General features: G+C 43.6%; 1 protein-coding gene and 1 non-coding gene across 2 annotated transcripts; both read left to right on the top strand.

Moving 5' to 3' along the window:
* Positions 1-3,286: 3,286 nt before the first annotated feature.
* On the top strand, positions 3,287-12,841 carry LOC115154761 (gamma-aminobutyric acid receptor subunit rho-3). Its single transcript, XM_029701311.1, has 9 exons — positions 3,287-3,770; positions 4,798-4,910; positions 7,104-7,171; positions 8,235-8,458; positions 8,718-8,800; positions 9,407-9,544; positions 9,991-10,143; positions 12,056-12,249; positions 12,476-12,841. Exons 1-9 carry the CDS (start codon positions 3,628-3,630, stop codon positions 12,785-12,787), a joined length of 1,428 nt encoding a protein of 475 aa, XP_029557171.1. The 5' UTR covers positions 3,287-3,627; the 3' UTR covers positions 12,788-12,841.
* LOC115155101 (U7 small nuclear RNA) lies at positions 11,202-11,254 on the top strand. Its single transcript, XR_003867995.1, has one exon. It is a non-coding gene; the product is annotated as a U7 small nuclear RNA (small nuclear RNA).
* Positions 12,842-13,994: the final 1,153 nt, after the last annotated feature.

Raw genomic sequence — 13,994 nt, 5'->3', positions numbered from 1 at the left:
ATTACCGTATTAACTCGTTCCTCGTTCCATGTGTCTGTCCTCAGGCCGGTGGTGGCTGGCCCGCTCCAGGAGTCTGAGGTGCGGGAGGTTTCTTCGTCCCCTCTGGACATCGAGGGGGCCCCGGCATACTCCGTTCGCTGCATACTGGATTCGAGGCGTCGGGCGAGTGGCCTTCAGTATCTCATAGAGGGGGAGGGGTACGGTCCGTAGGAGAGGTGCTGGGTTCCGGTCGAGGACGTGTTGGACCCTTTAATGCTGCAGAAGTTTCACCGTCTTCATCCGGATCGCCCTGCGCCTCGCCCTCCGTGTCGTCCCCGTGGCCGGTGTCGACGCTCTGCTGGAGCCGCGCATCGGGGGGGGTACTGTCATGACTTCCTCCGAAGTCGGTCCCTCTCCTTGTTCGGGCGACATTCGGCAGTCGACATCACCGGTTTTGTTTTGTCTTGTCTTCCCACACACCTGGTTTCAATTCCACCATTACAAGTTGTGTTTTTAACCCTCTGTTCCCCCCCTTGTCCTTGTCCGGAATTGTTTATTGTAGTGCTTGTGCACGTTATGGTGGTGTGTGAAGGGTTTTACCCATTGATTTATTGTACTGTTAATGATGGTTTTATTTATTAAACTGCACCGTTGTAAATCAGTTTTGCTCTCCTGCGCCTGAATTCTCTGCCGCCAGTACGCACCCCTTACACATGCCCTCTTCACGACTGTCTTAGTGTGCTTGGACAATGCTAGTTTGTTGGTGATGTGGACACCAAGGAACTTGAAGCTCTCAACCTGCTCCACTGCAGCCCCGTCAATGAGAATGGGGGTGTGCTCAGTCCTCCTTTTCCTGTAGCCCACAATCATATCCTTTTTCTTGATCACGTTAAGGGAGATGCTGTTGTCCTGGAAACACACGGTCAGGTCTCTGACCTCCTCCCTATAGGCTGTCTCATCGTTGTTGGTGATCAGGCCTACCACTGTTGTGTCATCTGCAAACTTGATGATGGTGTTGGAGTCGTGCCTGGTCATGCAATCATGAGTGAATAGGGAGTACAGGAGGGGACTGAGCACGCACCCCTGAGGGGTGAGGGTCTCCCGTGTTGAGGATCAGCGTGTCGGATGTGTTGTTACCTACCCTTACCACCTGGGGGGCGGCCCGTCAGGAAGTCCAGGATCCAGTTGCAGAGGGAGGTGTTTAGCCCCAGGGTCCTTAGCTTAGTGATGAGCTTCGAGGGCACTATGGTGTTGAACGCTGAGCTGTAGTCAATGAATAGCATTCTCACATAGGTGTTCCTTTTGTCCAGGTGGGAAAGGGCCGTGTGGAGTGAGTTTGAGATTGAGTCATCTGTGGATCTGTTGGGGCAGTATGTGAATTGGAGTGGGTCTAGGGTTTCCAGAATGACGGTGTTGATTTTAGCCATGACCAGCCTTTCAAAGCACTTCATGGCTACAGATGTGAGTGCTCCAGGGCAGTAGTCATTTAGGCAGGTTACCTTGGCGTTCTCGGGCACAGGGACTCCTCAATACTTTTGAGCTAATATTCTATAGGAGGTGCAGGATCTCAAGCAGAAGAACATTTTAGGCGCTGGTAATCAGCTCCAGTGAGCTCCTGCCCAAGTAAAGTACTGTGTTTAGGTAAAAATACTAATTATGTCCCATTTGGAACACTGTCAAGTAGAGAAGAAAAAAAATCTGATTGGGTGGGCCTGGCTCCCCAGTGGACGGGCCTGGGCCAAACCCACCCATGCTTATGCCCTTGTAAACACTATTACTTATTAATATTCCTGTAATAATCCACCAATTTGGAGGTCTCTGTTCCTCTTTCCTTATCCGTGCTCATTATCTCAAATATAGCTCCTCTATCTCTCCCTCACCTCATTTTGTCTCACAGATGCTCAACATACAATGGTTGGCATTCGGCAGTCTATCCACATTCTTCCAGATTAGCTGGATGTTGATGCTTTGCAGATGTTAAGAGGAGGGTCTAGGAGGATGAAGTGATATGATGTAAATATTTGGGGGTAGCAGAGTGCATGACAGTGAGGTTTAAATCACTGGCATTTGGGAGACACTGAAAACAGGGTTGGTTTACAGGAGTACAATAAATAGTGTTGTTGTGCAGACAGAAAAGCAACTGAAAATACTGGCATATATAAACCTCTTTTACAGTCAGTGGTTTAAAGAAATCCATAGAAGCTATCCAAAAAGCATAGCAGCTTTTATACAAATTAGTTCAGAATAAGCATGTGGAACAGACATACAGTGAACTCCAAATGTATTGGGACAGTGACACATTTTGTGTTGTTTTGTCGCTTTACTCCAGCACATTGGACTATGGGGTTAAAGTGCAGACTGTGAGCTTTAATTTGAGGGTATTTGAATCCATATTGGGTGAACCGTTTATAAATTACAGCACTTCTTGTAATTTTAGAGGAGCAAAAGTATTGGGACAAATTCCCTTCTAGGTGTATTAAAGTAGTCAAAAGTGTACTATTTGGTCCCATATTCCTAGCACGCAATGATTACATCAAGTTTGTGACTCTACACACTTGTTGGATGCATTTTCTGTTTGTTTTGGTTGTGTTTCAGATTTTTTTATTTTGTGCCCAATAAAAATTAATGGTAAATAATGTATTGTGTCATTTTGGAATCACTTTTATTGTAAATAACAATAGAATATGTTTCTAAACATGGTATGATATTATGCGTCTAACTTTCTCACTCATCATCATTCACAATTAATTCAGGACTATCACTAATCATTGTAGAGTCAACATTAACGTAGAAACAAGTTTGTAGAGTCACAAGCTTGATGTAATCATTACATGCTAGGAATATGGGACCAAATGCTAAACTTTTGACTAGTTTAATACACCTATAAGTGAATTTGTCCCAATACTTTTGGTATCAGTTAAAATCCACACTGCTGGAGTACAGAGCCAAAACAACAACAAAAATGTGTCACTGTCCCAATACTTCTGAAGATCACTGTGTGTTGAAATCTATTCCTGTTGCCATCACAATCTCCATGCAATTCCATGGAAAACCCTTGATGCATACACTGAATGTGGGCTACAAGCTTTTTCTTTTTATCTGGGGGGGAGAAAAAAATCCTGATTAGAAACTGTTGGGTGTATTATCCACTCCCTGCCCTCCCCTGGCTCCAGTTTGTAGGTTACTGAAAGATTTCAGCGACCACAGATAAGAAGATTACAGAGGAATTAACGTCATTCCTTTGTCATTATATGAATATATTGATATTTGGTTTTAATCAGAGGGAGTGGAGAGAGGAGGGCAGGAACAACAGGATGTGCCCTGAGTAGCATAGAAACACGAGTCAGGGGAACTGGCACTAGGGCACGGGCAGGCGAAAACACAAGCTGGGGGAAAGTTTTGTGGCACTGGAGCCGATCATTGGATGCCTGGATCAACGTGCAGCATGTAACAGAGGGTTGGATAACACAGCTCTTTCAGAGCTCTGCGTGTGTTTTTGGTGAGGTGTATATGGTTGCTGCTGGGATATGGATGGGCCGCCGGACGGGGACAGTTGTGGCGTCCCACTGACCTGGAGGATTTCTGGGAGATAGACTCAAGACGCAGTGGGAGCACCTCCTGGTTGCTTCTGCTCTTCCAGCCTCAGACATGAACCTGGTGCTCCTGGCCTTCAGGCTGATGTGCCTGGCCTGGCTGTGGCCTGTCACGCTGCTCAACGGCAGCCACCAACCCAACAAGATGAGGCACAAGGACGTGTACCTTGGGGAGAACAGCAAGAACCAACATGGAGGGTGAGCCAGAGTTTAGGGGTGCGGTCCCACTGGAGTTGTTGTCTCATGTTCTTGTCAAGGGTTCAGTTTGCTTATCTGTTCTGTTTGGTTTGAAAGCGGATTGTGTTTAGTTCTGGTAGAAAGTTACATTTGGTAGTACACACACCACAGGATGTTACTGTTCTGTTCATCTGTTTTCTGATTGATATGGTTAAAAGGTCATTTTGGGGAGATGTATTGTTCATCACATAATACTATTCTTGAATCGTCGGTATTAATCAAACCTTTATGAATAAAAAAAAATAGAATATTGATGGTGAATTTACCATGGTGGCATGCATGATCTCCAATGTGTGCTGGGACAGATGACGTTACAGCAGTGCATTCTGGATAAAGGGCAGGTGAGGTGACCACATGGGCTTAGAGGTAATGTCAGGGAAGCTGTGGTGGGGGCACCCCGTAAGAGAATAGCAGTAGTTTGTGGGTAATGATAGGGGGGGGGGGGGGGTTGTGTTAATAAGGGGTTTGACTGTACACTTGAATATCATTAGCAATAATAGGGGAGATGATTGTGTTTGGGTGGTATGGGAATGATTTGTTAGAGCAGACATATTTATGTCTTATGAAAATGAGAATATCAGTTTACGGCAGTTTATCGTATGATGCTATTTAGAAACTTTGCGAGTGATGATGCAGAGTGTGTTGTCAACCAAATTGGAGGTATTCATTATGTCCTTTGACCCAGACTAACTGTTATGTGAGAGTTTTGGGAAGTCTATATAATCTCCCAGGACCAATTATTGAACCATCAATAGCACTGACTCAGTTTGCTGCTAAATCATTAGCGAAGAGCTCTCACGTCACGTATACTCTTACTTCTGGTTTTAATCAGATGGTTAAAGTGCAGTTAATTATTCTCAACAGCAAAAACCCCAGAGCAGATGTCGCTTCCTTTAGTGTGCGCGCGTGTGTGCCATTTGGTGTGAGTGTGTATTTCTTAGGAAATAAAACATCTGATATGCCGATCTGTGTCCTCTTTGCTCCGCAGACGAATAGACTTTAAGATGAAGAAGTCTGACAGCACCAAGTCCCTGCTAATTAAATCTGAACAGCTGCTCCGAATCGAGGACCATGACTTTGCAATGCGGCCTGGCTTTGGAGGTAAGACCACCCACCCAATGTCCTTTGGCCTGGTGGGCAATCAACATATTTTCATGTGGTTGAACTATGATAATGTGTGGTTTGGATGTGTGTGCTTTTTCCCACCACGTGTTGGGTTGGACTCATTAATTAAGCCTGAATGGGGAAAATCAAGGGTCATTATCAGAGAGAGGGAAGAGGAAAGGGGGGGGAGTAATAGAGCTCTACCTACCATCATTTGTTACAGATATAGAATTATAGATAGTCCATAACGTGCCACAGAGTTTAGGTTCTGTAAGAGGCAGAATTTGACGCTAGCTTGTATTCTCTCTCATGGAACCAAAAAGTCACTGACCCAGATTGTCTGCAGAGCCTAGCAGACAATGACAGCCTGCGGCCGAGTACACAGATGTTTTTAGAACTAGAGTAATCTGGATTATGGGCCACGCTTTCTGAAACAATACCAAATGCTGCATCTTATTGGAAAGTCCAGGACAGCAAAGAGTACCATGCATACAGTACTACAGCAGTGTGTTCATTGGGTGATGATCAGACAGTGTTAGATTTAAGCAATAAGGCCCGATGTGGTGTGGTATATGGCCAATATAACACGGCTAAGGGCTGTTCTTATGCACGATGCAACGCGGAGTGCCTGGATTTTGTATTTGGATTTATTAAGGATCCCCATTAGATGCTGCCAAGGCATCTAGTCTTCGTGGGGTCCAGTAACATTAAGACAGTTATATACAGTTCAAAATATTACGTGACATTCCATTTCACAACACTTTTCACAAAACATTAAGTGTGTTCCCTCAGGCCACTACTCTACTGGATACAGCCCTTAGCCGTGGTATATTGGCAATATACCACAGACCCCGAGGTGCCTTATTGCTATTATAAACTGGTTACCAACGTAATTAGAGCAGTAAAAAGGAATGTTTTGTCATACCCGTGGTATACAGTCTGATATACCATGGCTTTCAGCCAATCAGCGTTCAGGGCTCAAACCACCCAGTTTATAATGAACTATTGATCACGTTTATGAATGCTTGCATGTGTGTCAGTGTGTGGGGTCCCACTGTAAATCAACTGTCATTGAAACATGTATTTACATAACATTCTATGTCGTAGGCAGTACTAATGACTGTTTAGGTACATATTTGTAAATATAGTGTGATGGCATGTTATGGATTTCTGTCCATTTGTGTTTCCATTTGGACGTTTTCTATTCCGAACTATCTCTGTGCGTTGTCTGTGTTTGTGTCTGTGTGGTCTAAGCGACGTGGGGTTGATTGAGGAAGATAATCCCTGCAACGTTGAAATTAAATTGGGCAGGTCACAGACAACTGTAGATCTGGTGGAATTGAAATTAAGGACAGCCGAAGAACCCTTTTTTAGCTATTTCTGGACGGGTCACATGATCAGGAAAATCTCCTGACCAACGCTGTGATTATAGATGGCTGTGACTTGATTGTAGATTAATGCAAGAGGTATTATACGATTAGGATTTATGAAGGAAAGGAGACAAGGAGAGAAAAGCCATTCGTGAGATTGGCTGACACGGCATCTCTTGCGTCCCTGAGTGAGGAGAAGGCTGTGTCTGTCTGGAGGGGAGGTGTGGGACTACTGGTGTGTCTTTGACGTTGTGTGGGGCCCATTAGCCTGCAGCTGTGTTTAGCGTGAAGAGTGATGTCATGACCCTGCATCTACGTGGAAATGGACAGGATAATTAATCACAACATAGGGCTTAGCTGATGTAGTCCTTCAACACCACAGCCTCCAGTGGGACCACAGGGTTTCAGGGATGTCCTTTGAGACCCAGCATAGCGCCAAGATCCTCTGTGAAACCATTGTTTGGGGTTTTCTCTTATTGACTATCTGTTTGTCTTAACTTTATAGTGTTTGGGTTGATTTACAAATATTTAGGCCTTAGAGAGGATATTTAAATTTAAAAAAAAACCCTGGTGTAAGTAAGACCACATGCAGACAGATGAGATGATATATGGGTGATAGGTCTTAGGCTAATCAAAACCAGTGAGGCTGGGTCATAAAAGGTCGTTCCGGCTGAGTCAGACATTCTAAGGCCTTGCGTCACGACTACCATATGACTATGACACGGCCAAAAGCCTAACATTCAATGCGCTTGCCCTGTCAGGATAGACGTATGAAATCTCAAGCTGTTTACTGATTTGGGCTGTTTACTCACCCTTGTAGGGGCAGCTATTCCTGTGGGCATAGACGTGCAGGTGGAAAGCATTGACAGTATATCTGAAGTCAACATGGTAAGTGTCTATAAGCATCTTAAACGGTGTATGTGACTAACACACTGCCATTCACTCTCTTTCTCACACACAGTAAGACAACTTCTCATGCTCTCTCTCACACTGGAACCCCGTTCCACTCTATTGCCCCCAATTTAATGTCGGGGCATAACAGTCAAAACATATATTGATTTTGAAGCTAGAATACTGAGTTGCTACATATTTTTTTTACACCTGTTAATTCTTGAAGAATATAACTTATAAATGCCTCATAAGCTTAGTCATGCGGTCATAGCCCGTCAGAACCCAGAATAATACGGTGTTTTACTCCAATGTTTGTAAACAATGTAAATGTAAACAAACACTATATAGCCTCCAAACACGTTTAAAACTATCATTTTGATATCGTGGATGGTCAGTCCTTGCGTCCATTTAAGAGTGGTCACATTTCTCCACGCCTCTCCCTCAGCTTTTTACCAAAACAGAGGCAGGATGACCACTTTATTGTTATTGTCACGCCCTGACCATAGAGAGCCCTTGGTTCTCTATGGTGTAGTAGGTCAGGGCGTGACTAGGGGGTGATCTAGTATATCTATTTCTATGTTGGTGCTAATGTGGTTCCCAATTAGAGGCAGCTGTTTATCGTTGCCTCTGATTGGGAACCATATTTAAGTAGCTATTTCCCCACCTGTGTTTTGTGGGATATTGATTGTTTGTTAGTGTGTCTGGGCACTATGTCCTCATGGTCTTTGTAAGTGTTGTTATTTTGTTAGTGTCACTTAAATAAATATGTGGAACTATAATCACTCTGTGCCTTGGTCCGTTAATTTCCAAGACTGTGACAGTTATGTTATTGTTTCCATTATGATCTAGACTCTAACTTTAATGGATCATTGATGTTCTGGTCACAATTAACACTAGCACTGTAAACACTATTAACCTGCATGATCCTGTTGCTCGTCACCCTATATACAAAGAATCTGGGTGAACCATTATTGAGTCTTACTGCCATCATTGCGCAATTACCCACATTTTGATTGTGATAGTTTGTCCATTGGACCTGAGCTTTGGTGTGTTTGTGCAGGACTTCACCATGACTCTGTACCTGAGACACTACTGGCAGGACGACCGGCTGGCCTTTCCTTCCAGCAGCAAAAAGAGCCGGACATTTGACGCTCGGCTGGTGAAGAAGATCTGGGTGCCGGATGTGTTCTTTGTCCACTCCAAACGTTCCTTCATCCATGACACGACCATGGAGAACATCATGTTGAGGGTGTACCCTGACGGCAACATTCTCTACAGTGTCAGGTACACAGAGAATGGCCCTCCTTTAACACGGGGACCATAAGGCCTTTAGCATGTAATATTCTATAGTATTGGTGCTTTGTACACAAAAGTAACATGGGGGAGTAGACCATCTTGTGTCTTTCAGCCTACAATATCAACAAGAAAAGAGGAAGTGCATCACCAATCATAGAGAGAGTTCTGATCTCTCTGCAGACCCCGTTATGTTGCCACGGTATGTTTTCTGCAACTGCTGTATCGTTAACTAGGCACTGTGTTTCAGGATCACTGTGACTGCTCTTTGCGCCATGGACTTCAGTAGTTTTCCTTTGGACACACAGAAATGCTCTCTGGAACTGGAGAGCTGTGAGTATAAAACAATGAGGCTATGTGGTTGCCCTGGGTGTAATGCCATGTACGTCCTCACATAGACCTAACATATGTCTACGTACAACACAATAAGCACATAAGGTAGCATTGACCCTCTCTTCATATAGGCTAAATAACAATCAAAAGTCGTGGTCAGCTCAGTTTGTGTCTGTAATGCATGTCTTTTTGATGCAGGATTTACCTGTCCTGATTCATCCTTATAAGGAGCAGCAGCTACAGTTAAATTGAAGTCGGTCATTTCTCATCAGAGACATTCTATCACACTGATGTTGCAATTGTCGTGATTGTGTTAAACCCAACCTCAGGAGGCAGTGCACCTTACCCAGACTAGAACACAGACACACAGACAAACAGACAGACACACGCACAGACACACACAAATGATCGGCAAATGAACACGCACGCACGCGCATGCACGTACATGCACACGCACACACAGAAAGCATGGGTCTGGTCTCAGACGAGAGGTGGTAGTAGTGAATCTCAGTGTCTCCTCTCCTCTGAGGGACATAGCCCATGATTCTTCTAAGAGAGGCCACATGAAGGAGTCACCTTCTCCCCCTGTTCTCTCCTCTCTTGAAGATGCATACAATGAGAACGACCTCATGCTCTACTGGAAGAACGGGAACGATTCATTAAGGACTGATGAGATCGTTCTCTCACAGTTTTTTATTGAAGAATTCCACCCTTCCTACGGGCTTGCCTTCTACAGCAGCACGGGTATGTGTGCTTGTTTTGTAGCCTGATGCATAGGGGCCTACGGTGCTGTTCCTCTGTCCTACTCCTCCTTATTATTATGTAAAACGGCTCTGTAAGATCCAAAGCCAACACCCCAAACCCTCCTGCTTCTGATTCCACTCTGACAGCCTGAGGACAGGGAGAGGTTAGGGGATTTTCCTCCACAGAGTGTCAGTGTGGAATCCTGCTAAACTCTCAGTAGTTCTAGTGTCCATTACATCATAGCCATGTGATGTCCCATGTGACTATAATTTTGACTAGATACCCTCCTGTGTTTCATAATGACCTCTGATTACCCAGAAGGATGGTGAGTAAACTGTTCCACCAAAAACGAGATATCAGATCCCTGCTCTCTCTCTCTCTCTCTCTCTCTCTCTCTCTCTCTCTCTCTCTCTCTCTCTCTCTGTCTCTCTCTCTCTCTCTCTCAGGTTGGTATAACAGGCTCTACATAAACTTCATCCTCAGGAGGCACATCTTCTTCTTCATGCTGCAGACCTATTTCCCCACCATGCTGATGGTGATGCTCTCCTGGGTGTCCTTCTGGATTGACAGGAGGGCTGTGCCCGCCCGGGTCTCACTGGGTACAGTACTGATACTCTCACTAGTATGTGGGGTTTTGAGGGGGATCTCCAGAAAATAATCAAAGCTTAAAGACTGAGCAGAGACGGATCACAAAGCCATCCTTTTCTGTACAAAATACTTGATTCATCTCCAGAAAGTAAAGTGGGTGGTGGGGCTTTACCTTACTCAGTCATGTCACATCTCTGTGATTACTGTAAGGTGAAAGGGGGGGGAGGTTGTGCAACAATTTCCTGTTGTGTTCCTTTTATGTGGGCGAGTGAACGTGAACCTGCTGCTTTGACAGTAGAGCAGAACTGCTCAGAGACTCATTAACCCAGAGAGAGGACAACTGAAACTGAGCACGGTGACAAAGCATTTCAGTTCTGCGCGTGACTAAAGTCGCCTGTATCAGGCGAGGTCCCTGTGTGTGCATGTGTGTAAGAGCTTGTTTGCGTATTTGTTTAGGAGAGAAAGAGAAAAAGGGAGGGCGAGGGAAGAGCAAGAGAGAGCGAGATAAAAGGAGAGAGTAAATGCTGCACTCAGATTTGTGAATAGATGTTGACTTTGCTAATGCAGCAGGGTGTGTGTGTGTGTGAGGGGAGGGGGGGGGGGGTGTGCTGGGAGTACGGCAGGTTGCTGGAGGATCATGATGCCGCAACAAAGGCTGGCCTTATTTCACTCTGCAACACTCAATACTACAGTACTTACTGTAGAATTCTGTAGTAAACTGTAGTATACTGTAAAATACTATACTACATACTGTAGTATCCTTCGATCATGTGTAGTACTTACTATATAATGTTGTAGTAGAATACTATTGTAAATACTACAATATTATCCCCCAAAAAACACTGTAGTAAATACTACGGTAATGTCTTCAAAAACAGTACACTAAAGTAAATACTACAATATTGAATTTGCATATACCCTGCCTATTCCTCTCTGCCATATCACAATTTGTGCCACCCATAAGTACATGCCAAGTATAGAGCATAGATTGTGTTCCATACACGTTATAGAAAAGAGCGGAAGCGCTGAACTATTCGTTCAGACTCCAGTCCTACCTACAGGTTATGGAAAATGTGCTCTTTCAGTATTTCTCCAGTAGGTTTCCTCAAGGAGAAAGCCCACACTTCTATGGCAAAGATAATAACACAAAAACATTACAGTTAATACTACAGTACACTACAGTCCACAAAAACATACTTTAAGGTTGAATGTCACATTAGTTTTGTTCTTAATTGACTTGCCTGGTTAAATAAAGGTTCAGTAAATAAAATAAATTGTTTAAGATAGCCTGAAGTTAAGGCTATTTACTATATTAGAAAAATAATATTGAATTGTGTTTGGTTGACACCACAACCAAATATCAACATTTACATGTGTCTACTTGGATAGTTCCAGCCGTGACCAGGAGACCCATGATTGGCCCAGCGTCATCTGGGTTAGGGGAGGGTTTGGCTGGCCGGGATGTCCTTGTCCCATTGCGCTCTAGCGACTCCTTGTGGCGGGCCAGGTGCCTGCAAGCTGACCTCGGTCACCAGTTGTATGGTGTTTCCTCCAACCCTTTGGCTTCCGGGTTAAGCGACCAGTGTGTCAAGAAGCAGTGCAGCTTGGCAGGGTCGTGTTTCAGAGGACGCATGGTTCTCGACCTTCGCCTCTCCCAAGTCCGTACGGGAGTTGCAGTGATGGGACAAGACTGTAACTACCAATTAGATATCACGGAATTGAGGAGAAAAAGTTTGCTGTAGATATAGATCAATTCTCCCAGCTTATATATTTTTTATAGTGGATTTAAAGTTAAAGGTCTTGACGTTGTTTCAAAGATACAAATTCAACCTATTTTACACAAGGTTTGTCTATGTTGACATGGTCCTGTATTTTTAAAGATCAGCCTCAACTAATCTCCCTTTTTTTTCTCTCCCCCTCCAGGTATCACAACAGTTCTGACCATGTCCACCATCATCACAGGCGTGTCAGCCTCCATGCCTCAGGTGTCTTATGTAAAAGCTGTGGACATCTACCTGTGGGCCAGCTTTCTGTTCGTCTTCCTGTCCGTCATTGAGTACGCCGCTGTCAACTACTTCACCACTGTGGAGGAGATGAAGAAGCTCAAGGGGGGAAAGGTCACTGAAACTTATAGAGTATGGGGTCAAATAAGTCACAGTTGGGTTCCTGTAAATTGGTGTATTATAAAATATGGAATATACCCATACTACCACAATGTCAGAGCCACAATAATGGCACCAAATTAGGCTGTGACACTAACTATGTCTGTATCTCCCCCTACTGGTCTTAATGTGTTCCACTGTCAGAAAATCATGTACCGTAAATTCCCTCCTCTCTCCACAGATCCCTGCAGATTTCAATGCCACTCAAACTATGGCTTTTGATGGATGTTACCATGACAATGACATTGACCTGACACCCTTCCCAGAGCTGCCCAGCACCCCCAACACAGAGCGCAGTCGGACGGCCACGTCGAGGAACTCCGCTGCAGAGCCCCCGCCCACAGAGGGCACCAGGCTACGACGCAAAAAATCCATCAAACACAACCTCAGCTTCATCATGAGTAACAGCTACATGATCGACTCCTACTCCAGAGTCATCTTCCCCATGACCTACCTGCTGTTCAACATCATCTACTGGAGTTTATATTCATGAGTGTGTACTCTACTAATAAAGATTGACAGAACTATACTACAGAACTATACTGCAGAACTATACTAGAGAACTTTACTGCAGAACTACACCGCAGAACTACACCGCAGAACTACACCGCAGAACTATACTGCAAAACCATACTAGAGAACCATACTAGAGAACTATACTACAGAACTACACTGCAGAACTATACTACATAACTATACTGCAGAACTATATTCCATAAATATACTAGATAACTATACTACAGAAATACACTACATAACTATACTACAGAACTACACAGCATAACTACACTACATAGCTATACTACAGAAATATATTGCAGAATTATACTGCAGAACTATACTACCATACATTATCTAATAGGTTATTCACACTGACAACAGCATCATCATCAAGCCGTTGTATTCTGCCACCCACTGGATTATGACCTTAACCATTGGTGTCTACCAGAGTGCATTGTGGGAGTTTTGGACAGTCAAGCCCAAATGAAGAAAAGAGACTATTGAGTAAACCTGCTTTTTATGAGAAATCTGGGTTCAGGTGGGAAGTTGGTGGTACTGTTCATGGGAGTGTTTCTATTGTAATTAGGGTTGCATACTGGTAATTTACCAAAATTGGCAGATTAATTAACAGGTAATCTATGGCAATGGTAACTTTGGTAATTTATACTTGAATAACTTTTGAAAAAATGTATTCATATGCAGTAATCATTTTTTAGATATGTGTCCATATTGTCCATGAATTTCTAGTGGATAGACTATGGTTGAAGAGAAAATTGCCTGATTTAATTTTAAAAAGCATCTAATCAACAATGACATTATTTTACATTTACATTTACGTCATTTAGCAGACGCTCTTATCCAGAGCGACTTACAAATTGGTGCATTCACCTTATGATATCCAGTGGAACAACCACTTTACAATAGTACATCTATATCTTTTTTTGGGGGGGGGGGGGGGTTAGAAGGATTACTTTATCCTATCCCAGGTATTCCTTAAAGAGGTTTTTCTGTTAACTCTGAAACTCTGCAACTCTTCCAACTATAGATTTTTTTCACAACTGCCACCAGTTTGGCACCAAAAAATTTACAAATACATATTCAAATAGTAAAATAAATAAAAGTGTGTAAAGAAAATATAAAGGATATTTTATGTTGAAACTCTCATATTAAACACCAATGGTATTCATTAAATTGCTGGT

The sequence above is a fragment of the Salmo trutta genome, chromosome 19 (genome assembly GCF_901001165.1).
Source record: "Salmo trutta chromosome 19, fSalTru1.1, whole genome shotgun sequence".
In the NCBI taxonomy this organism is placed as follows: Eukaryota; Metazoa; Chordata; class Actinopteri; order Salmoniformes; family Salmonidae; genus Salmo; species Salmo trutta.
This window is presented reverse-complemented; position numbering and strand designations above follow the sequence as displayed.